Genomic DNA, 24834 nt, shown 5'->3' with positions numbered 1-24834 from the left:
GATATAGGCCTAGTCTAGCCATGGTCTTAGAGTGTTAGAAATGAAATAACAAGGGCCACCCAGGATGCAAAATGAATCATTTCCTATGGATATGTGCAGAGAACACTGCCTATTAGCAAGGCAGAGTCAAAGAAGATTTTTTGCTCCTGTAACCAGGGCTGCTTCTTGTACAGAAGAATAAGAAAGAGTTCAGTTCACTTGTGCCTTTTGTAACCAAGTGAAATATACTTTGCAAAACCTTGACTTTGTGGACTCAGTTATTCAGCCACTCTTGCTAACAAGTTAGGAGCCCAGGAATGCTGCTAGTGAAGACGAGTCCAAGAAGAAGGAGGAGGAGGAGGAGGAGGAGGAGGAGGAGGAGGAGGAGGAGGAGAAGAGGTAAACCACCTATGTAAACCACCCAGAGAGAGCTTCAGTTATGGGGTGGTATACTACTAATCATCATAATCATCATCATCATCAGGATGTTTTCAGCTATGTTCAGAACATGTAGCCGGCATTCAAGCTGACAGATAATCTGAAGCTCATGAATGTAACTCAGGATCTGAGAAATCCCAGCAGAATTGTAATCATACATGAAAGCTGGTTTCAAGCCAGCAGCTACTGCCAGTATCTCCCCAGCCAGGTTCAAGGGAGTCAAGGGAGATAACCCTTTCTTTTTCTTTTTCCCTATTCTAAGATGATGTCGAGATGCAGCAATGAGCAGTTGCGGGAATGGTTCAACTGTTCCCATCTCTGGAGTGGGTTGACCCAGGGAACTCCTAAATTGCCTCACTGTCCTCTAGCCATATGCTACTTTGAACAGGTTCTCCTGGCGTCCCTTCCAAAGAGCGCATAATAATAATAAGAAGAGAAGGTTCAGAGAAGACCCCCTGGGAAGATTACAAGCAGCTCAGACTTAAAAGCGGGTATAGTAAAGATTAACAATGGAACCATGGAAAATTGAGACTCAATCTAGACAAGATGGAGATATTGTTGATGTGTGGTTCATCTGCCCAGCTAAGTGATGTTCAACCTGTTCTGGAGGGAGTTGTACAGTCCCTCAAAGATCGGGTTTGCAGGTTGGGGGTGTTCTTGGATCCAGAAGTGTCACTAGAGTCACAGGTGGACTCGGTGGCACTTAACACGTTTTATCAGCTTAGGATGAAATACCAACTGTATCCTTACCTGGACTGAGATAGCCTACTTACAGTTATCCATACTCTAGTAACCTCTTGTCTGGATTACTACAATATATTACACATGGGGCTGCCTTTTCAAACAGTCCAGAAACTTCAGCTTGTCTGAAATAGGGCTATGAGATCGTTAATGGGGACTGGCCAACGTGAACGGTCCCACATTTCCCTCTCATGTTGTCTTTCGTTAGTTTCACATTGTAAAATGTCCCCCACTGGACCCACAGACATGCATTTGTATGTATGTATTCCCAATACCTCTGACCACTTAATACAGATGATAAATTTAGGCTTTGCCTCTGAAACCACATGCTGCAATTAACCGAACGATTCTTCATTATTCGATCCAAAGGGAGAAGCGGGTAAGAAATAAAATGATGATGATGATGATGATGATGATGTGGCCACTGTCGTGATTGGGATACCTGAGACAGAGAGGAAATCATCCACCGAAGTGATGTCATCAACTGCTTCAGTGAGGACCCGCACCTGCTTCTCCCACTGGTCTTTGAAGACATCCATGTTGTCCTGAGCCACTTTGCTCTGGGGCCTGGCAGCCAACGTGAGCGCCGCATTTATTACCTATGAGTCAGAATCAGTTCTTATGAGCAATGACCAAAAAACCAACCCCTTTCTCGAGGGAAAAGAACAAATTGATTAAAGACTACGTTAAAAGCACAGCTGTGTGCTTTGATCGTTCTGTTCATTAAGCGAGGCTCGGTATACAAATGCATTTTTCGCTATTTGGGCAAGGCAATCAACGCTATAATGGAAAGCACAAAACTCTAATCTTTGTGCCGGGTGTTTTTCGATGTCAAATACCTTATGCTCCTAAATGCTGCAAAAGGCTTCCAAGTATATTTTCTTTCATGCACAAATGCGGCTTACCTGTGGGCACAGACTATCAATCTGGGTCGCTGCCATACGGACTAATTTTACACCTTCTTCGTTATTGGAAATTGAACAGGCCAAATTGGCAACCTGCAATTAAAACCAGTGGAATAAGAATCAGGTTTGCAGGCAATTGATATATTATTATTATTATTATTATTATTATTATTATTATTAGTTCTTCACTGAGACTTTTAAAATTTTATTTTATGGAAAGATGCCTAGGAGAAAAAAGCAAGTGTATGTTAGAGTCTTAGCTTTTTGTGAGCCTCCATAAATCTATAACACAAGCTTCCCAAACTGTGCGTGAGGCCAAAGAAGGGAAAAGGATTACAGTGCTGGTAAGGATTTGCTTTACAATGCCTTTCCTTGTTCTCAGCTATGGGAAGACATCCAACGTGGTGGCCATCACTACAGATGTAGTGCAGGGAACACAAAACATAAAGGTGGGGACAGAGAGAGGGCCTTGGGCTTTTCAAGTCGAACGCACTCTCGGAGCGGACGTATCGAACATAAGAATGTAAGAAGAGCCCTGCTGGATCAGACCGAGGGTCCATCTAGTCCAGCACTCTGTTCACACAGTGGCCAACCAGCTGTTGACCAAGGATCAACAAAGCAGGACATGGTGCAACAGCACCCTCCCACCCATATTCCCCAACATCTAGTGTATACAGGCTTACTGCCTCAAATACTGGAGGTAGCACACAACCATCCGGGCTAGTAGCCATGGATAGCCTTTGCCTCCAGGAATTTATCCAACCCCGATTTAAAGACATCCAGATTGGTGGCCATCACTACAACTTGTGGTAATGAGTTCCATAGTTTAACTATGTGCTCTGTGAAGAAGTCCTTCCTTTTATCTGTCCTGAATCTCCCACCAATCAGCTTCGAGGGAGGAAAGTGCAAACCCTTGACACTTGGTTACAAGGAAAGGGGATAACAGGTAATGGAAGAGAATTCATCTCATATGCCGCACCAGGAAAATTACTTTTAGCGTAAGAAAGTGCCACCGCCAGAAGAGGACATCGGGTCATGAGGCTGGTCTTTTATCCTCAAGCTTTATTATCCCTAAATGCATTTTGGTCCCCCCTCCCTCTTTTCTTTTCTTCTTCTTTTTGAGCTGAGAACCGCATCACAACACTTGGAGAAGTGGAAAATCCCAAGGAGCCGCACATTAGGTGTGAATCCATTCAGTTTGCAATGGAATTCACAGGTATCCATTTCCTCAAGCATCGCTAAAATCAAAGGGCGGGGGGAACTTGCAGTATGCTGTGTCCACTGCAATTTCCGCTTACAACCATTTGTGAACGCCTCTGGTTAGGCCTCATCTAGAGTATTGCATCCAGTTCTGGGCTCCACAATTCAAGAAGGACACAGACAAGCTGGAGCTTGTTCAGAGGAGGGCAACCAGGGTGATCAGGGGTCTGGAAACAAAGCCCTATGAAGAGAGACCGAGAGAACTGGGCATGTTTAGCCTGGAGAAGAGAAGATTGAGGGGAGACATGAGAGCACTCTTCAAATACTTAAAAGGTTGTCACACAGAGGAGGGCCAGGATCTCTTCTCGATCCTCCCAGAGTGCAGGACACGGAATAACAGGCACAAGTTAAAGGAAGCCAGATTCCAGCTGGACATCAGGAAAAACTTCCTGACTGTTAGAGCAGTACGACAATGGAATCAGTTGCCTGGTAAGGTTGTGGCCTCTCCCACACTAGAGGCCTTCAAGAGGCAGCTGGACAACCATTTGTCAGGGATGCTGTAGGGTAGATTCCTGGATTGAGCAGGGGGTTAGACTCGATGGCCTTGTAGGCCCCTTCCAACTCTGCTATTCTATGATTCTATGATTCTATGAACGTTCCCTATGAGTACTCACAAAGCCTTAAGGGTGTTTCTCAGGACTCCAAGAGAATACTAGCCAAAAAAAACCCCACCCGTAGTCTGTCCTATGGATGTATCTGGACACCATCCCTCCTGTACTACCCGCAAATCATTGAGTATCTGTACCATGTTCAGACAACATTGAACCCACCGTTGAAATGGCATATGTTTGAAGTCACAGGATCTGAGTAAGAAGCATATTTCTCACCATGGAGGGGAAAAGCACTGATTTGCTAATTCCCCTTTCTGTGTGGTTGTACCTTCTTCCTCAAGTATAATTCCGTTTTTTGAATTTCCACACCAGGACATTCCAGATTGTTTGCTCTTATTAACACACAGGGTTTAGCAATGGCAACAAATTATAGTTCGTGGTAGATTAGAAATGGCCGTGTGGCATCATTTGTGCTACTGTGAACAAATCTGTATGAGTTGCTTCCTCTTCAGCAAACTGAGCATCAACCGCTTTCAATGTTATTTATTTATTATTTTTAAAACATTTCTATCCCAATTACTGTTTTTAAAGTTCAGTTGAAAACTTTTCTTTTCTTTTTTACAGCTTTTAGAACTTGACTTTGTTCTTACTTTCACACTGTTAGTTTTATTGTCCACTGTGCCTATTTGGGGCATTCTCTTCCTTTTCTTACTGTGAGCCCCTGCCAAAGGAAGTGAGGCAGGTGGCTACTAGGAGCAGGGCCTTCTCTGCTGTGGCACCCTGGCTGTGGAACGAGCTCCCCAGAGAGGACCGCCTGGCGCTTACACTATACTCCTTCCGTCGCCAGCTGAAGACCTTTTTATTTTCTCAGTATTTTTACACCTAATTTAACTTAAATTTAAACGTGGCTGTTTTAATTCCATATTTTTTAACCTATATCCATTTCTGCTGTGTGGTTTTATCCTGGTTGTGCTTTTTATATTGTATTTTGCATTTGTGTTTTTTTGACTGTTGGTTGATTGTTCTGTTGTGCTTTTCGTGGTTTTAATTTTTGTGAACTGCCCAGAGAGCTTCGGCTATTGGGTGGTATAAAAATGTAATTAATTAAATAAATAAATATTATGATTTTATTAGAATGTAAGCCTATGTGGCAGGGTGTTGCTGTTTTATTCTTTTACTGTGTACAGCACCATGTACATTGATGGTGCTATATACAATAATAATAATAATAATAATAATTAGGGATGTGCTCCGCTTCTCCTCGGACTGGAGAAGCAGGAGCAGATTGGGGGGCTTCGCCTCCCCTTAAGGCGGAGGCGAAGAGGATCGGGGGAGCCACGGAGTGTTGTGGAGCGGATTGAAGAGAAGGCGGATCCTTCGCCTCGATCCGGAGCTCCGCAAAAAAGGTAAGGGGGGTTTACTTGGCCCTGCCGCTGTCACTGCTGCCCATGCGGCGACGGCAGCAGAGCCAGGTAAAGGGGAGGGGGGTCTTACCTGCATCCGTCCGCGGTCCAGCGGCAGCGCTCAGTTGAAGCAGCTGTGGGACCGTGGATGGATGCAGGTAAGGGAGAGGAGGGAGGTTTTTTTTACCTGGCCCTGCTGCCGCCGCCGCCCATACAGCGATGGTGGCAGAGCCAGGTAAAGGGGGCAAGGGGGAGGGGGGTCTTACCTGCATCCGTCCATGGTCCCGCGGCTGCTTCAACTGAGCCCGAGGACTCAAACAGGAAGACTAGGCCACAACTGCGGCCTGGTCTTCCTGGTTGAGTCCTCAGGCTCAGTTGAAGCAGCCGCGGGACCGTGGACGGATGCAGGTAAGGGAGAGGAGGGAGGGGGGTCTTATCTGCGTCTGTTCCAGCCCATTCCAGCTTCACTAGAGCCCGTGGTTCAACCAGGAAGTGTAGGCCGCCTACAGTTCCTGGTTGAGTCGCGGGCTCTAGTGAAGCTGGGATGGGCCAGGACGGACACAGGTAAGGGGGAGGAGGGAGGGGGCCATACCTGGCGCCACTCCCCGCCACTGCGGAGCTCCGATTTGGAGCCGGAGCTCCACAGCAGAGCGGAGCGGCCCCTAGGCGGATCGAGACGGGGCGGAGTGGGCCCGATCTGCAATTTGCGGATCGGGCACGAAGAGGATCGGGGGGTCCATGCACACCCCTAATAATAATCCCGCCCTATATAACTGGGATCTCAGGTCGGCATACAGATAAAATCAGAACAATCTAAACATAATATACACAGCTAAAAAAGTATTTATCAGTTAACAAATTAAAACCAGTAGACATTTTTGAAAACAATAAAAACAATTAAAAACTATTGAAAACATGGGTGTGATGGAGAATTTAGCCCTCAAAGGCTTGGATAAAGAGTCATGTTTTAATTTGGCACCGAAATGAAGCCAGTGTCAGTGCCAGTCAGGCCTCCAAGGGGAGGGCATTCCATGACAGAGAAAGCCCTCCCCCACATCCCACCATCATGTATGTTTCACGTTGGTGGGATTCAGAGGAGGGCTAATGTTAAGATTTTGAAGCTGTTGCACAGCCTGCATGTCACTCTGTTATTTGTAAATTGCTGTGTCTGTATACACTTTCAGGAGATTGTCAACATCACCCTTCCCTTCTAGTGCCATCCATATGGGTTGGACTGCAACTCCCATCATTCTCAGACAAGTATGTTAACTTTCTCCTCTCCCTCCAAGCAGTGGAGGCTGGTGGCTCCGATGTCAGTGGAGCGGCAAATCCGCTCCGGGTTTCAGTCAGAACTAGTCAGAACTTTAAAGGAGCGATACAAGGGGCTTGGACAGCTCCATTAGTGTTCTCATAGAATCATAGAATCATAGAATAGCAGAGTTGGATGGGGCCTACAAGGCCATCGAGTCCAACCCCCTGCTTAATGCAGGAACCCACCCTAAAGCGTCCCTGACAGATGGTTGTCCAGCTGCCTCTTGAAGGCCTCTAGTGTGGGAGAGCCCACAACCTCCCTAGGGAACTGATTCCATTGTCGTACTGCTCTAACAGTCAGGAAGTTTTTCCTGATTTCCAGCTGGAATCTGGCTTCCTTTAACTTGAGCCCGTTATTCAGTGTCCTGCACTCTGGGAGGATCGAGAAGAGATCCTGGCCCTGACTGGTTCTGACTGAAACCCAGAGCAGTTTCACCGCCCCACTGACATCGGAGCCACCAGCCCCCACTGCTTCCAGGTAGTGTGGTACTGTGTGCCCCCCCTCCCCAAAATATGTGCAACCCTTCTCGTTTTGTGACAACTGAGGTCTCAGAGGAAGGAAACTTGGCCTGCAAACTTTTTAATACAAAAGTTACTAACAAATAAATTAAGAAAAAAAAAACCTAAAAAACAAAACCAATGGGGTTGAGTGAGAGGCATTTATAAAATCAAGCCAGATTCGGCTTGGATGTCTGCAGAGTTCCTTGACTCCAAATTCTAATTCTCTATTAAAGCAAACATGCATTTAATAAACATTCTGCTTTAGTTTTATTTATTGTGCCTGGAGGCAAAGCTACCAGTTGGAAATTATTCATGAATCAGTTGGAATGCCCCCGTTTCTCTCTGCCATTCCTTTGGTCTCCCCTTGTGGCATTAATCTGCTCCTGTTTCCAATCCGCAGTGCCATGGAAGCCCTGATCCATCTGTTCAACTTGAAACCACCCCCACCCCATTCCACTTCGCTGTCGTCAAGGACGTGCCTTGCATGCATCACCCTGCCAGGACCTATGGAAGCAATAACCACTCTAGATGCCAAGGAAAGCCTCCCAGACACATCCTGGTCGAGCTCTTGATTGAAACGTGAGGGATCTTATTTTTATTTCAAGGGGAGACAAATGAATCGGGCTTTTCGCTTAGAGCCTTGGAGCGCTCGTGTCAGAAATGCTCCTTTAAGAGGACATCCTCCAACTGGCTTACTTAGGCGCTGTTTTGCGTACATCCAACAATACCCCCTAATCTTCATCAAAAAAGCCCCCAAAGCTACAGAAAGCAGTAACTATGATGCAAAGGCCGGGGTAAAATTCAGATGCTTCAACTCAAAAATTCAGATGCTTCAGCGTGTTCAGAGGAGGGCAACCAGGATGATCAGGGGTCTGGAAACAAAGCCCTATGAAGAGAGACTGAAAGAACTGGGCATGTTTAGCCTGGAGAAGAGAAGACTGAGGGGAGACATGATAGCGCTCTTCAAATACTTAAAAGGTTGTCACACAGAGGAGGGCCAGGATATCTTCTCGATCCTCCCAGAGTGCAGGACATGGAATAACGGGCTCAAGTTACAGGAAGCCAGATTCCAGCTGGACATCAGGAAAAACTTCCTGACTATTAGAGCAGTACGACAATGGAATCAGTTGCCTGGTGAGGTTGTGGGCTCTCCCACACTAGAGGCCTTCAAGAGGCAGCTGGACAACCATCTGTCAGGGATGCTTTAGGGTGGATTCCTGCATTGAGCAGGGGGTTGGACTTGATGGCCTTGTAGGCCCCTTCCAACTCTGCTATTCTATGATTCTATGAAATATATAGTACAGGCCTTAGAACACATGGAACATTCAAGTTCAGATAAAAAAGGGGGCTTCATGTATTACAAAATAAACCATCTTTCAAGCTTCCTTTCCCCTCCTTTTACGATCATCGAGATGAAAGAATTGTCCTAAGGCTAAAAAAAGCGCTATATGTCTTACCTCCTCTCAGGCACACTGGATGTAATCTGAAAGCCGTTTTAGTGGCACCGTAATAGGTACCTTGAAATAGCGATAGAAGCATCAAGTTGGCAGCACCCTAATAGAAGTGGAGCTTTCTTACTGCATCACTGGTGGGCAATCTTGGGTTCCTCTTTCTCCATACGTAGAAAGTACGTCTTTAAATCCACGGTGCTCAAGTTAGACCTCACGTATGTTCTCATACCTTGGCTTGCAGTTGAAGCAACGTGGATTATAATTTTGATAAAGCTAGACAGTGTATTGTTTTAAGATATTAAGACAACAACCCTATGGCCTCTAGTCAGTGTCTTGGGGCGGAGGTAGCATGGTTTGTTTTCCTGGCTACGAGGTCAGAGCCTGGCTCCAAACTCGGAGCCAGGAAATCGTGTTCCCTGCCCATTTCATAGCCATCACAGAGAGAACTGCACTGGCTACATTCCCACACTTAGTAAATGGAGCACAGTCAGGGGAAAGGAGGTATTCCTGTGTGCGGGGAGGGTGGAGACTGGAGCAACGCTGCTGCTAGATGGGCAAAATCACCTGTCTAGCAGAAACGCATGGTGGCTGGAGAGCAGAGGCGAGGATCACCTCTGCATTCCAGCTGCCCTGCACTGGATGCTCAGCTCCTGTCTATCTTCATAGGATTCTGCCCTAAAATAAGTATGGGGGAGCAGGCTAGTTTTGAGAGAAGCTCCTACCCAAAGTATTTTGTGTTCTTCATTAATAATGGGATGTAAAGATGGAGAATCCCACCTGTACGTTTTTAATGGGTTGTTAATTCCACTTCCATTTCCTGCAAATATACTCCCATTTCTAGATTGGCAACCCAGGAGCTAAAAAGCCTTAAAAGAGTTCACAACAGAACAAATGTAATGGATTTTGCTCACTTCTGACGGGTTGTGAAGACCAGGTGGGACACAAGTCTCTTGTTTTCAGATGCGTATGTAAAATTAGGGATGTATGAACATGCCCCATTTATGACCTCGCATGAGAATGTGAGCAGGAACCCAATTCTAGGGATTTCTTTTGCAATTTCCTGAACTTTCATTCACATTCAAAAGTGTGCACTAGTGTGAGTGCACATTTCCAAAAAGCGCAGGTGTGAATCTAAGCATATGTGCAAGTGTGCAAGCCTCCCCTCCCCCACGCCCAAATCTCCATATTCATGTTTAAGCCTTTGGAGAGGGTGCACATTTTTAAACAGGAAAAGGTACGTTTTGAGTTGCCCTCAACTCAAGATGAATCAGGTCTACACTAGAACACTTTCCTCCAAATGGGGATCAATGAGGCTCCATCATCTCTGCCAAGCCTCTAACTTTCTCCTTAGCATCATCAGTGCATATATTCAACACCTACTCAATACTTACCTGAAGCTTTTTGCCTTCTATATCCTTTTGTGAATGGTTTGGTTTTTGGTTTTAGTTTTAAACCGCCCTTCCATGGACTTGGTTTTCTTAGCTGAGCCAGCTGTCCAGTTGCAGAGCTAATCTCTGAGACCTTCTAATAATAATAAAAAAGGCCTTTTTCCCCACTCTTTTGTTGAATCAGCCTTACAAAAGGTACACATTTAGCAACTACAGCCACTTACTGAATACTAATTTAGAGCCCAATTTCGCCAGGTACTTTGGCACAGAGATGCATTTTATCTTCCAACTCTAGTTGCATCAAGTTACTTGGCGAGATGCCGCATGCGCTTAAATATATGTGTGTGAAGATTGCCTCTGCTGCCCCTCCTGCCCCTCCAACTTCAGCCCAGCAAAGCCCAAGAATCTCAGAAGCCGACGAGTTCAGAGGCTTCCAAACAGCGAAGGCAGAACTTCACCCCTCAATGAATAAACATGTCCTACAGATGTGCAGAATCTCATTTCCCATTCTGAGCTGTAGAAATCGTATTTGAAGGAAATCACATTCAATGCATACTGCATTGAAACGCTATGAACGAGGCAACTTTGCATTTTGATCCATGTAGGCATTTTGGTAACATCATTGGAGGACATAGGCGTGCGCAAGGGGTGTGCCAGGTGTGCCCAGGCACACCCTAATGTCTCAATCAATAAGTGCCGAATTGAGGAGCCATTGAGTAGGGATCCAGAGGGCGTCCAGACGCAGTGGGAATGGTTCTCCAACTGCCCTCCAGCTGCTCCACTGCCCAACCCAATAGCACACCATTGTTCATGGCAGCAGGCGCGAAAAGGAAGAAGGCCAATATTGCCTTGTAAGCTCTTCCTCCAAAGCCGCACAAAGCCGCCCCCCAATGCTGGGGCTTGAGAATCATCTCCTCATTCCAACCCTGCAACGGCCCTCCCGCAGTGAGGCAAGCCAAACATGGAGTAAGGCATCAGTGTCTACAGTGTTTAATGAATAAATGAATAAAAACAATGTCCTTTATGACTGAATATTCAATAAATATTCACCTTTAAAAAATAAAAAAATTAAAACCTGGGTGCGCACCCTAATGAAATGCACTGTGCACACCTATGAATGAGAATGATGAAGGGGACATGGGGGACAGCTGCCCCCCTTTGGCCGTGATGACCTCGGACACCAAGGCACATCTGTCAGAAATAAAAGAAATGATGTTGGCCAACCCATTTATTGTGACTTGTGCCTTTTGGCAACAGTGAGGCAACTGAGCAAACACATGCCGTCCATAGCTATTTAAGGCAAAGGACTTAGAATCATAGAATCATAGAATAGCAGAGTTGGAAAGGGCCTACAAGGCCATCGAGTCCAACTCCCTGCTCAATGCAGGAATCCACCCTAAAGCATCCCTGACAGATGGTTGTCCAGCTGCCTCTTGAAAGCCTCTAGTGTGGGAGAGCCCACAACCTCCCTAGGTAACTGGTCCCATTGTCGTACTGCTCTAACAGTCAGGAAGTGTTTCATGATGTCCAGCTGGAATCTGACTTCCTGCAACTTGAGCCCGTTATTCCGTGTCCTGCACTCTGGGATGATCGAGAAGGGATCCTGGCCCTCCTCTGTGTGACAACCTTTTAAGTATTTGAAGAGTGCTATCATGTCTCCCCTCAATCTTAAAACTTACATAACCCGCTATTCCCAGGCAGTCTCTCATGGAAGTACTAACCAGGTCTGACCCTGCTTAGCTTCCGAGATCAGACAAGATCGGGCATGTTCAAGGTAGTATGGCTGTAAGGGACTTCTGGGTCAGGTTTCCAGCAGGTTTGAGAAGGTCTATCTCATTTAAGAGACTAACCCCTCTGCCCCAGAGGTCCACATGAAGTTCCCCACAACGTTAAAGACAGCATGGATGGAAGAGGATTCCAGTGTGAAACAAGAGCTGGACGAGCCCCTCATAGCTTGCTTTAGATTAGCTCAGAAACAATTCGGCTCATTCCTTAGCAGATCCAAATTAAACCTTCTTCCCATTTATTTGTTTATTTCATTTCTATCCCCCCTTTTTACCATGGAAAATGGCACTTAATGATGTATGTGAGAGTCAGGAATCACTCGTGGCTCTGTTAGGCCTAATCTGCACCTACAGCCTTTTCACAACGGAGGAGGGATAACTGCGAGGTTTCCTGCTTCTGTAATCATCGCTCATGGGACACACGAGAGGGAAGTTTCCGATGAGTAAAGGAGAACCGTAGTGGGAGGAGGTGTGCCCCGTGATGGTGGTTCCGAATGTGCATTGGGAAAAGTGGGTGGGACTGGACAGGTGGGTACGGGGCGTGGATTATTATTTTATAATAACTCCTCCAAGATGTGCACCACCACAAATTCACAGAAAAGCGGAGGGGAGGGATTGGTACTGAATCATAGAATCATAAAATCATAGACTAGTAGAGTTGGAAGGGGCCTATAAGGCCATCGAGTCCAACCCCCTGCTCAATGCAGGAATCCACCCTAAAGCATCCCTGACAGATGGTTGTCCAGCTGCCTCTTGAAGGCCTCTAGGGTTGGAGAGCCCACAATCCTCCCTAGGTCATGTGTTCCATTGTCGTACTGCTCTAACAGTCAAGAAGTTTTTCCTGATGTCCAGCTGGAATCTGGCTTCCTTTAACTTGAGCCCGTTATTCCGTATCCTGCACTCTGGGAGGATCAAAAAGAGATCCTGGCCTTCCTCTCTGTGACAACCTTTCAAGTCTTTAAAGAGTGCTATCATGTCTCCCCTCAATCTCCTCTTCTCCAGGCTAAACATGCCCAGTTGTTTCCACCTCTCTTCATAGGGCTTTCAATTGTGTTGAACATGCGCTCCTGTGCATTGTTATGATTGTGTTAAAAAATACATACAATCAGCACCAAAGCACGTTTTGATTACCGATCAAAAAATGTGCTGAAAATGGCAGATGCCTACACCCATACATGTACAAAACCACTGGACGTGCCCCTGACAGCAGGTAGGCTGTTCACCAAGCCGGGCGCTCACACCGAACAGTAAAAACTTTGTGAAGGGGGCACACCAGCTGCAGATTTTGGGATTTTTGTGAGAGAGCCCAAAAAACTGTGACAAAAGCTGTGATTGATATCCCGGGAAAGCTGAGGGGTCATCCCTAGATCACCGCAGGAGTAGGTGAACGTCATGTGGCATGGTAGGGACGACCTCAACACTATTCTGGAATAAATGGCTGGCATAGCCTTAGGGCCTTGCTAGACCCAGTCAAAAATCCGGGGGAGAGGAGGGGAGACCTCGAGTTATGACTAACGCGAGATCTCACCCTTACGCACACGTGAGCCGCGATGAGTTCTGGAGGAGAGCCGTCGTGGCCACCATTTTTTAAATTTTTAAAGCGGCAGGAGGCAGGAAAGGTAAGTAGGGTTTTTAAAAATTGTCCTTCCCCCACCCCCTGATCCTCCGCCCGCCCCCATTCTCCTTCCCCCGCCTGATGTTCCCCCTCCCGCAATTCCCCCCCTATGTCCCCTGGGCCGCAATTCGCCCTGATCTCCCCGGCCTCCATTTCCTGCCCTCCCATGACCCCAGCCTCTGTTTCCTGCCACCCCCATGTCCCCAGCCTCCGTTTCCCACCCACCCCATGTCCCCGGCCTGAGTTGGCCTCCACTGCCAAGTTCCCGGCCTGTGATGCCCAGCACTGCCATGTCGCCGGCCTGTGAGGCCTGTGACTCGGCAGTGGAGGCTAACACAGGCCGGGGACATGGGGTGGGTGGGAAACAGAGGCTGGGGACATGGGGGGGGGTTGGGAGCACTGCGGTCCATCCGCCGCTTTTCCCAGCTACTCGCGCATAAGTGCAGTAGCCGGGAAAAGCAGCGGACCGGTCTAGCCTTAGATTGAGGCTACAATCCTGTATTTGCTTAAATCCCATTTAACTCAATGGGATTTACTTCTGAGCTGCCATGTAGAGGATTGTGCTGTAAAGGGTGGGGGGATGAATGAGACTGTAGGGCAAAAAGCACTGGTGTGGACGAAGCCCCTCCACCACTGAGGACTATCTTGCCTGGAAGGTAGCCAAACTTCTTCCACCAGCATTTTTTTGAGGACAGAACAGTTAAAGCCAGCCAGGTATCATGGGATGCTTGCAAGCTTTCCCAATCTCCGGCTGCCATTGACAGCTTTACCTGGTCAGGGGAGATCCCAACACAGCTTCTCCTGACCTCACCAAGCTGCCATTTTGGAGGAAAGCCAGGCATTCATCTCTAGTTCACATCTTAGCTGGAGCGAAGGAAGAGTTTGGGATTTCGCAATCCTTCCCTCTCGTTTGTGGTGAGTGTTATGAGATCCGAAGCTTTTAACAGGCCCAGCATGCTCTCTGGGCATCTCTCATTCAAATACATAAAGTTTTCTGTGGATTAAGGGACGTACATCGCAAACCCATCATTAGAAACAGGCCCTGTCCCTGCACCAATGTGGGAGGATGGAGAAATGGTCTTGGAGGGCGACAGCGAGAAATTAAGGTGATCGATTTATTTTCGGAGGCACACGGATAAATACTTTTTACATCCTGCTGGTATCCATTCATGTTCTTTCTATTTGCAGAAGGTAAATTTATAGCATCTAACTGACAGGATTCCTTCTGCGAAGGCCAGAGATAAATACATACATCTATCTCTTTTTACCTGTCTTCACTCAAATTGAGGGTACTTTTTTCAATATTTTATCTGAGAGTTGAGTTAGATTACACACACACACACACACACACACACACACACACACACATATCACACACAACATTTCCTTAACAGTTCTGTACATTCCTTCCCCCCCCCTCCATATTGAAAATATAACATAGAACGAATATCCAGAGGCAGTGAAACAAGAGGCTTAAACAGCCCCAACGTGTTAAGGGGACACATTTCAAGCCTACCTCCCACACAACCAAAGAACAATGCTTGAAATTGCACAAGGAACCATCCCGGAGAAGTTCACAGTACTTTAAAGTCATGCCCAATTATTTCCAACTCTTGCTGTGACATGGAAAAGATTAGCACTGTGCCAAATTGCAGCAGAGCCTCTGGGTTTTGGGTTTGTTTTATTTTATTTTATTTTATAATCAAGTGAGAGATGATTGGAATCATCGTGCGGTCGACATTATATATGACATTAACTTGTTTTGATTTAGAGGCATTGTGGTACACTGGTCCAGCGTAGGTGTGCGTGCGGCATAACTGGATGGATGCAGAACACTTGTGGTAATCTTAGGCCATGGCTAGACCAGGCCTATAACCCAGGATTGTCCCAGGATCATCCGTGTGCGTCCAAATGACACACAGGGGATCCTGGGAGCAGGCAGGGATGACCCCTCCATTTGCCTGGGATAATCCTTAGGTCTTTGTCTCACCACACATCCTGAGATGGAAGGATACACAATAGGACTTCCATGGTTGTTCTTACTGTGCAGAGGGCAGTGGGAAGGTATGCATTTTATGGTCAATGGTTCTATAAAATATTTATGTTGGGACCAGGACCGGCAACTTTTCCTCAGTCACGCCTCCACAGACCACACCAGTCGCTTTAATTAATTGGAATGTATTAACATAAGTAAGTGCATGCACATAAGCTTATCGGTTTCCTCAGTTCAAATGTGTATGGTTACAAGGCTCTAAGAGTATTGGGTGCTGTCAGTTCGTTCTCACAAGGTTGCACCATACAATACTACTGTTCTCAATGTCAATAACCCGCACTAAGCCTTCCTATACTGTATCTGCCTCTCACACTATCATACACTTCAATTCTCTACTTCTCTTCACAGAATCCTAACCCACACCCTTTTGAGGCCATGGCTAGACCAGGCCTATATCCCTGGATTGTCCCTGTGCATCCAAATGACACACAGGGGATCCCGGGAGAAGGCAGGGATGACCCCTCCATTTGCCTGGGATAATCCTTAGGTCTAGCTAAGGCCTTAGAGTGGTGATGGTGGGTCTTGGAGCCAAGCTATGTATTTCATGTTTGCTTTCTGGAGGTGCCTCCTTCCCCCTCTGCAACATAACGGACCCTTACACTAGGCCTGCCACATAAACCCTTCTCAGGCCAAGAACCACCTCCGGAAAACCTGAGGGTTAATGAAAACCTTTCCCCTAGCTATGAGGGAAACAGGTTTAATATAGGATCTCTCAAAAATATACTGTGGGAATACTCTGGTGTGGGTGTTTAATAACTGTAAGGCAGGTAAATAATGCCAAGCTGACACGTGGCATTTGGTAGCTAACAAAATAAAAATAAGTTTGTTGTTTAAAAGCTTTAAATCAAAATAAAATGCTGTCAAGCCTGCCTGATCTAAACTCTCCACACACCAACCGCCTCACTCTCTTCACACCAATCCTAAGTCCCTAGGATCTAAACTCTTCTTACTCTCCTCACACACACTCAGGCCTTAGCTAGAACTAAGGTTTATCATGGGGTCGTCCCTGCCTGGTCCCGGGATATCCTGTGTAACCCCGGGATGATCCTGGGATAAACCTTAGGTCTAGCTAAGGCCTCAGACTCATACACCTCACAAACCCCCAACACTCTCCTTATATACTCCTTTCCCCCTCCCACCTATTACATCATAAACCACACCCGCTCAGTTCTGACATTCCATACTTACTAGACATACTAATCTAGATGTAAACAAGATACTCAATTGTGGGGTAACGCCACACCCCACCAAGCTCCAATTGAGGCCTTAAAGGGGAAAGTGTTGTCATTCCTGGACATTGGAGCACTGGGGGGAGGGGGTTTGGATTTAAGGCCCCGATTGGAGTTGGAGAGGGGAAGTGCACTTTTGGGGGCCTCTAGAAAGCACATTAATCCCCCCCCCCCACACACACACACACTAATGGTCTGGGAAATGACACTTTTCCCAGAGGACCCAAAAAGTGTGCTTTCCTGGCACTCCCACTGGGGGCGTTGCTAGACCTGCCGGGATAAGCCGGCAGGGAGGCGGGGCGACGGCGCGCTAACTTTAACGCGCGCCGCCCAGCCTCCTAGACGGCCGAGGCGCAGGGACGATGGAAGCCCTGCAGCGTCGGCCATTTTTTTTTGTTGTTGTTAAAGGGGCCACGTGCGCCCCGAAGACTCCGGAGAAGGTAAGACTTTTTTTTTACTTAAACCCCCCCCCATCCGGTCCTGATCCCTTCCCATGCCTTCTCCCTCCGTGTGTCCCGTGTCATCTGTGCTCCCTTCTCCCTCCGTTTGTCCCGTGTCGTCTGTGCTCCCCTCTCCCTCCGTGTGTCCCGTGTCGTCTGTGCTCCCCTCTCCCTCCATGTGTCCCGTGTCGTCTGTGCTCCCCTCTCCCTCCGTGTGTCCCGTGTCGTCTGTGCTCCCTTCTCCCTCCGTTTGTCCCGTGTCGTCTGTGCTCCCCTCTCCCTCCGTGTGTCCCGTGTCGTCTGTGCTCCCCTCTCCCTCCGTGTGTCCCATGTCGTCTGTGCTCCCCTCTCCCTCCATGTGTCCCGTGTCGTCTGTGCTCCCTTCTCCCTCCGTGTGTCCCGTGTCGTCTGTGCTCCCCTCTCCCTCCATGTGTCCCGTGTCGTCTGTGCTCCCTTCTCCCTCCGTGTGTCCCGTGTCGTCTGTGCTCCTTTCTCCCTCCGTGTGTCCCACCCCCGGCCGATGGGCACAGCGCTCAGCGCTGTGCCCAGTCCACGGCTTTTTGCGGCTACTCGCGAGTAAGCGAGTAGCCGCAAAAAGCCACGGAAGTCTCTAGACGTTCTGCAACCCCGGTCTCAGGCCGGAGCTGCAGAAAAGGCGCGCCATAAGCGACTTCGCTTATGGCGCGTTAGAGGAGGCTTCAGTGTGGCCTGGGGCCGGATTCCCCTGTGCGTCACATGGACGCACAGCAGGGAAACCGGCTCTCAAGGCGCGCTAAGGCCTCGTCTAGCAAGGCCCTGGGTGTCCTCTTTTTTGGTTTCCCAAATACGGTCACCCTAAATCCTATGCATGCTTACACAGGAAAAAGTCCTACAATTCACAGCATTTCCTAGCCACCCTGGCTGGGGAACACTGGGAGCTGTTGGGCTTTTTCTGTCTAAATATGCAAAGGAATGTTAAGAACATAAGAAGAGCCCTGCTGGATCAGACCGAGGGTCCATCTAGTCCAGCACTCTGTTCACACAGTGGCCAGGCAGCCATCGGCCAGGGATGGACAAGCAGGACAACCGCACACTCCTGCCCATGTACCCCAGCAACTGGTGCACACAGGCTTACTGCCTTGAATCCTGGAGATGGCACTTAATTATTTGAATAAACAGAATTCATATCCCAAAATTAAAGGATCTCTCATCCAAAGTCCACATTTTTCTGCATTTGGGCTACAGTTTAATCTTTACTGCGGAGCTAACGGAACTGTACAAATTTTCAACTGAGCAGTAAACCAAGCCATATGGTCTACCTGATTAAGGACTGCAAGGGGGGATAATATTACTGATTAGGCCTCACATATTATCCTAGTCCTCAGAGATTTGCACTTTAACTCATGAAAGCAGATTACCTTTTTCAAAGTTGCATTATTAGCTCGTAAATACATAAGAGCATTCGCACATAATTGTGTTTCCTTTCTCTCTGTTTCAAAGCCTTCTGATTAGATGGCTTTTCTTGTGGTGCTTAAACAAGCAAATAATAATAAAAAATAATAATAAAAATAATAAATTTCAGATAGGCTAAATGCAATTTTCATAATGATTTTCTAATAAGCATAACTAAAAGAAATACTCAGCAACCAACCCTATTTGGCACAAAATGGGAAAGAAAATACTAATTGGCAGATATATAATTGGTCATATGGGCTCAAAGATTTTTAAAAAAGGATGTTCTGCTAAAAGGTTAATTTTGCTATCTCTGTTTGATTTTTTCAATAATTTCATTTCGAGTTATAGGGCAGTATCTTATCAAACCCCGGCACCAGCGGGACCCATTCACTACCACAACTGGGAGTTAGGACTTTGTAAAGGAACAGGAAATGAGCAGAAACACTCATTTCTGGAATGGGGCAGATCAGCCTGCAAAAGGGAACTCCATGGACCTGACCTGATCCAGAAATGTGCAATTCCGCTCATTTCCAGGGTTCCTTTATGAAGCACAAACTCCCTGTTGCAATAGCTGGAGGTCCTGATCTTTCAATGGAATGAGTGTAAAGAAGGCAAACTCCATGTTAGACATTATAAGAAAAGGAACTGAGAATAAAACGGCCGGTATCATACTGCCCTTACGCAAATCTATGGTGCGACCACACTTAGGCCTTTGCTAGACCTAAGTGAAAATCCGGGGAAGAGGAGGGGATACCTCGCGTTATGGATAATGCGAGATCTTGCCCTCGTTTACACGCAAGGCGTGAAAAGCTCAAGAAGAGAGCCGTCGCGCCCGCTATTTTTTAAAAAAACAGCTTTTAAAGGGCCGACTGCGCATGAGAGGATGACCGGCAAGATAGGTGTTGTTGTTATTTTTAAAAAAATCTTGATTATTTATTTATTTATTACATTTCTATACCGCCCAATAGCTGAAGCTCTCTGGGCAGTTCACAACAAAGCTTTTGTCAATCACATACAAAATCACATACTATTGGTGCCTCAAACTTTAACAAATATATATAGATAAATATCACTTTTGTGTCTTCTGATAATTGCCTTTTAAAAGTCCCAAAACCTCACACTTACTAAGGAGTACGCTCCATTGAGCTAAATAGGTCTTACTTCCAAGTAACATGCATAGGACAGCACTGCAAGTTATTATAAAAGAGCAACTGAAAGCATGAGGTACTGTTAGCTGGTGGTTCATCTGTCCGGCGAGGTGATGTTTGCCCTGTCCTGAACGGGGTTGCACTCTCCCTAAAGGATCAGGTCCGTAGTTTGGGGGTGCTCTTGGATCCAGAACTGTCACTTGAGGCACAGGTGAACTCAGTGGCAAAGAGCACCTTTTATCAGCTTAGGTTGATATACCAACTACGCCCTAATCTGGACAAAGATAGCCTAGCTACGCTTATCAGATTTGCAGATGACACAAAATTGGGTGGGATAGCTAATACCCTGGAAGACAGAAACAAACTTCAAAGGGATCTTGATAGGCTGGAGTGCTGGGCTGAAAACAACAGGATGAAATTTAATAGGGATAAATGCCAAGTTCTACATTTAGGAAATAGAAACCAAATGCACAGTTACAAGATGGGGGATACTTGGCTCAGCAATACTACAAATGAGAAGGGTCGTGGAATTGTTGTAGATCGCAAGCTGAATATGAGCCAACAGTGCGATATGGCTGCAAGAAAGGCAAATGCTATTTTGGGCTGCATTAATAGAAGTATAGCTTCCAAATCATGTGAGGTACTGGTTCCTCTCTATTTGGCCCTGGTTAGGCCTCATCTAGAGTATTGCATCCAGTTCTGGGCTCCACAATTCAAGAAGGATGCAGACAAGCCGGAGTGTGTTGAGAGTAGGGCAACCAGGATGATCAGGGGTCTGGAAACAAAGCCCTATGAAGTGAGACTGAAAGAACTGGGCATGTTTAGCCTGGAGAAGAGAAGATTGAGGGGAGACATGAGAGCACTCTTCAAATACTTAAAAGGTTGTCACACAGAGGAGGGCCAGGATCTCTTCTCTATCCTCCCAGAGTGCAGGACACGGAATAATGGACTCAAGTTAAAGGAAGCCAGATTCCAGCTGGACATCAGGAAAAACTTCCTGACTGTTAGAGCAGTACGACAGTGGAATCAGTTACCTAGGGAGGTTGTGGGCTCTCCCACACTAGAGGCATTCCAGAGGCAGCTGGACAACCATCTGTCAGGGATGCTTTAGGGTGGATTCCTGCATTGAGCAGGGGGTTGGACTTGATGGCCTTAGAGGACCCTTCCAACTCTGCTATTCTATGATTCTATGATTCTATGATCCATGCTCTGATAAACTCTCGGTTGGATTACTGCAATGCGTTATACGTGGGGCTGCCTTTGAAAACGGTGTGGAAACTTCAACTGGTACGAAACAGGGCAGCACGTTTACTAACAGGGATTGGCCGACGAGACCGCATTACGCCAGTCCTTGTCCAGTCCAGGTCCGGGCCCGATTCAAAGTGCTGGTATTAACATTTAAAGCCCTAAATGGCTTGCAGCCAGGCTATCTGAAGGAATGCCTCCTCCCATATGTACCTGCCCGGACTCTAAGGTCATCCTCAGGGGTCCTTCTCCACGAGCCCCTGCCAAAGGAAGTAAGGCAGGTGGCTACCAGGAGGAGGGCCTTCTCTGCTGTGGCACCCCAGCTGTGGAATGAACTCCCTAAGGAGGTTCGCTTGGCACCTACGTTATATGCTTTTAGACGCCAGGTGAAGACCTTTTCACAACAACCCTGTGAGATAGGCTGGGCTGAGAGCCTGTAACTGGCCCAAAGTCACCCCATGGGATTCCATGGCCAAGCGGGGACTAGAACCCGGATCTTTCGACTCCCAGTCAAACACTTTAGCCACTACACCGCACTGGCTGTATCCTGCATGTCTATGCTGGGCATAGAGCAGTGTGTGTGTGTGTGTGTGTGTGTGTGTGTGTGTGTGTGTGTTTTCTCCTCTGCTGCTAGCATTGAAACATAGGGCATTTCTACACCAGGAGAGGGGAGGGGGAGGATCTTGCAATATGATGATCCCGAGATCCTCCCCCTCAGTCCACACGTGGCGTGCGACGTCCCGGGAGGAAGGAGGACGTCGCACCCGCCATTTTTTTTTAAAGAAAAAGAGAGGACCTGGAGCACACCTGCACTCCAGCGCAAAAGTATTTAAAAAAACAACAACACCTGACCCTGCTCCCTACCCCACCCCAATGGGCACGGAGCGCACGAGGAGCTGGGATGAAACTGGGACGGCTGCGCACACCTCCCGTGGTCTCGGCATGATCCCAAGACCGCAGGAAAAATTGGGATTACAGCTGTCCAGGATATCCCAGGGAAATGGAGAGATCATCCCTCCCTGCCCCGGGATCGCCTGTGCGTCATGTGGTTGCACAGGGATGATTCCGGGGCGATCCCTGGGATAAAGCTTCATCTATACATGCCCATAGACTACGAGTTTCTTTGCAGGCAAGTTTTTTTTAAAAAAAAAATCAGTCCAGCAACTTTTCTGTGTTTATTAACAAGGCTGCTGACTAGCAATGGGGAAGAAATGCATTTTGCATGTTGATGTGAACCTTCACTTTTCGAAACAAAGCATAAACCAAGACAATGCATTTCCCTTTAGTGTTTGCAGTGTTTAGTGTTTAGGGTTGGGGACCCCTGACCTAATATTTATTTACTGTATAAATATTTCTATACCGCCCAATAGCCGAAGCTCTCTGGGTGGTTTACAAAAATTAAAACCGTGAAAACCATTCAAAATATATAACAAACAACAGTATAAAAGCATAGTATAAAATGCAACATAAAAGCACAACCAGGATGAAACCGAGCAGCAAAATTAATTAAAAATTTAAAACAGCGAAGTTAAAAATTAAGTTGATCAACTGTTAAAATACTGAGAAAATAAAACAGTCTTTTTTATATCTTTCCTTCCGAGAAGAATACAGATAGAGGGTTATGTCGTCACCTCTTCATTGCATTCAATGTGAAGTACATTTGTGGGCGCATTTTCTTTTTTTAATTCACTTGCTTACATTTGTTCATCCTTCTTACCAAGCATCAGAGGGAAGACAAGCCCTGTTACCTGCTGTAGCAAGGCGAAAGCAGATGGTAGATTTTCTTTTCCTTCCTGTGCACGCTGGAATTCTGATAGTGGGCTATGGCTGACAACTGGGGGCTGAAGGTTCAATTCTTGAATCCAATTTAATCCGTAAATTTAATTTTAGCAGGGGTGGGAAATCAGATGGAGACTTACTCAGAACATGCCCGCATTTGATCTTATATCTCAAGAACACCCTAACATGACAGGTGAGTTTTAAGAAGGAGTTCAGAAATGTCACTTCCTGAAAATACAGTAATTATTTTGTATCACTGGCCGGTGTGTGTGTGTGTGTGTGTGTGTGCCTTCTACACGTGGGGAAAGCCCCGTGGTGGCTGTGGATCTGTGCCCCATCAGTAAGATGATGTAGGTACAGGTTCGCAGACACCACGGGTTCTCCCCACGATGCTGCGTTTTGAAAAGTAGCAGATTTACCCTCGACTTTTTCAAAGGTAATGACATTAATAAAGCCTTTAATGGTTAAATTCACCTGGCTTGCACATTGTTGTTTTAATTGTTTTTACTGCTTTTAAATGATATTTTAATAATCTTATGCTTATCTGAAAGACCGTTTTCTCCCTTATGAGCCTGCCCGTGCTTTGAGATCTTCTGGAGAAGCCCTTCTTTCAGTCCCACCATCTTCACAGGCGCGCTTGGTGGGAACATGGCAGAGGGCCTTCTCGGTGGCTGCTCCAGTGTTCTGGAACTCTCTTCCCGGGGAAGCTAGACTGGCCCAGCTCTAAAGCACAGTAGGCTACATCACCTTCTTCCATTTGCTGTCATTCTCTTTATCGATTCCGGCTGGGTGAACGCCTATTCCAATGTTGCCAAAACTGGACCACCCGTGAATGAGAGAGAGGTATCAGAACTCTCACAGGGACCACAAGGTTTGGAGGTGTAAAACATTTTTAAAAAATAGTGGAAAAATCCTACCTCCCAATGAGAAGTGAGCATTTTCCATGGACGTGATACCTTGACGCTGTGTTGTAGTGGAGGTGGGGGACGGGACAGAAAAACGTGCAGAGAGGTAATGGAAAAGGGTGTTCTGGAAGAGGACATGATTCTTTGGCTGGGATCTTGCAACTTTTATTTAATGGTCCCCCTTGTTTTGCAAAGTTCTGGGCTTCAGCTTCCCTACTCTAACCCATTGGCTAAAATCTTGTGCAAAAAGTAATCTACTGTGTTTCTTTTCCATATCCACAATAACTTTTTGGAAACTTGTTTCTATAGAACTGATGGGCAAAACCCCGGACCCCGGGGCCAAATCTGACCTGCCTTAGGAAAAAAACTGGTTCTATATGGTTCTGCTGAAAGTTAAAGCTCCTTCCCCATGCCCCACCTCTTCCCCCCTGATCACCAATCATTTAAGGACATAAGAAGAGTCCTTCTGGATCAGACCAAGGGTCCACCTAGCCCAGTATCCTGTTCACAACCAGCCAGGTACCTATGGGAACCCACAAACAGGACATGAGTACAACAGCACCCTCCCACCCATGTTCCACAGCAACTGGTCTGCATAGGCATACTGCCTCTAATACTTAAGGCAGATTATTGTTGCTTTTTTATTAGTATTTTTATTATTACATTTTTATCCTGCCTTTTTTTCCAACAGGGAACCCAAGGCAGCATACATAATCCTCCTCCTCCTCTCTATTTTATCCTCACAACAACCACGTTGTGAGGTGGGTTGGGCTGAGAGTCTGTGACTGGCCCAAAGTTACCCAGTGGGTTTCCATGGTTGAGTTGGGACTAGAAGAACATCAGAAGAGCCCTGATGCAGGATCAGACCAAGGTTCCATCTAGTCCAGCACTCTGTTCACACAGTGGACAACCAGCCACCGGCCAGGGATGAACAAGCTGGACATGGTGCAACAGCACCCTCCCACCCATGTTCCCCAGCAACCGGTGCACACAGGCTTATTGCCTCGAATACTGGAGATAGTAAACAACCATCAGGGCTAGATAAGAACATTTCGTCTAGCATTCTGTTCACACGGTGGCCAACCAGCTGTCAACTTGGAACCCACAAGCAGGACATAGCTGCATCAGCACTCTTCCATAGATGTTCCCTAGCAACTGGTACACACAGGCTTACTGCGTCGGATACTGGAGGTAGCACACAACCATCCGGGCTAGTAGCCATGGATAGCCTTTGCCTCCAGGAATTTATCCAACCCCCTTTTAAAGCCATCCAG

The 24834-nt window shown here is 46.8% G+C and overlaps 1 protein-coding gene and 1 pseudogene across 2 annotated transcripts in view; both read right to left on the bottom strand.

Moving 5' to 3' along the window:
* CTNNA2 (catenin alpha 2) overlaps positions 1 to 24834 on the bottom strand; it is a 695903-nt gene that overhangs the window by 124942 nt on the left and 546127 nt on the right. For both annotated transcript variants that reach the window (XM_063135156.1, XM_063135157.1), the window contains exons 9-10: positions 2064 to 2156; positions 1601 to 1757 (exon numbers count right to left, since the gene is read on the bottom strand). In XM_063135156.1, coding sequence (XP_062991226.1) covers positions 1601 to 1757; positions 2064 to 2156 — 250 coding nt within the window. The remainder of the gene's footprint in view (positions 1 to 1600; positions 1758 to 2063; positions 2157 to 24834) is intronic.
* Positions 11601 to 11719, bottom strand: LOC134405208 (5S ribosomal RNA; annotated as a pseudogene).

The sequence above is a fragment of the Elgaria multicarinata genome, chromosome 10 (assembly GCF_023053635.1).
Source record: "Elgaria multicarinata webbii isolate HBS135686 ecotype San Diego chromosome 10, rElgMul1.1.pri, whole genome shotgun sequence".
In the NCBI taxonomy this organism is placed as follows: Eukaryota; Metazoa; Chordata; class Lepidosauria; order Squamata; family Anguidae; genus Elgaria; species Elgaria multicarinata.
The sequence above is the reverse complement of the archived record's forward strand: the minus strand, read 5'-3'. Positions and strand labels throughout refer to the sequence as shown.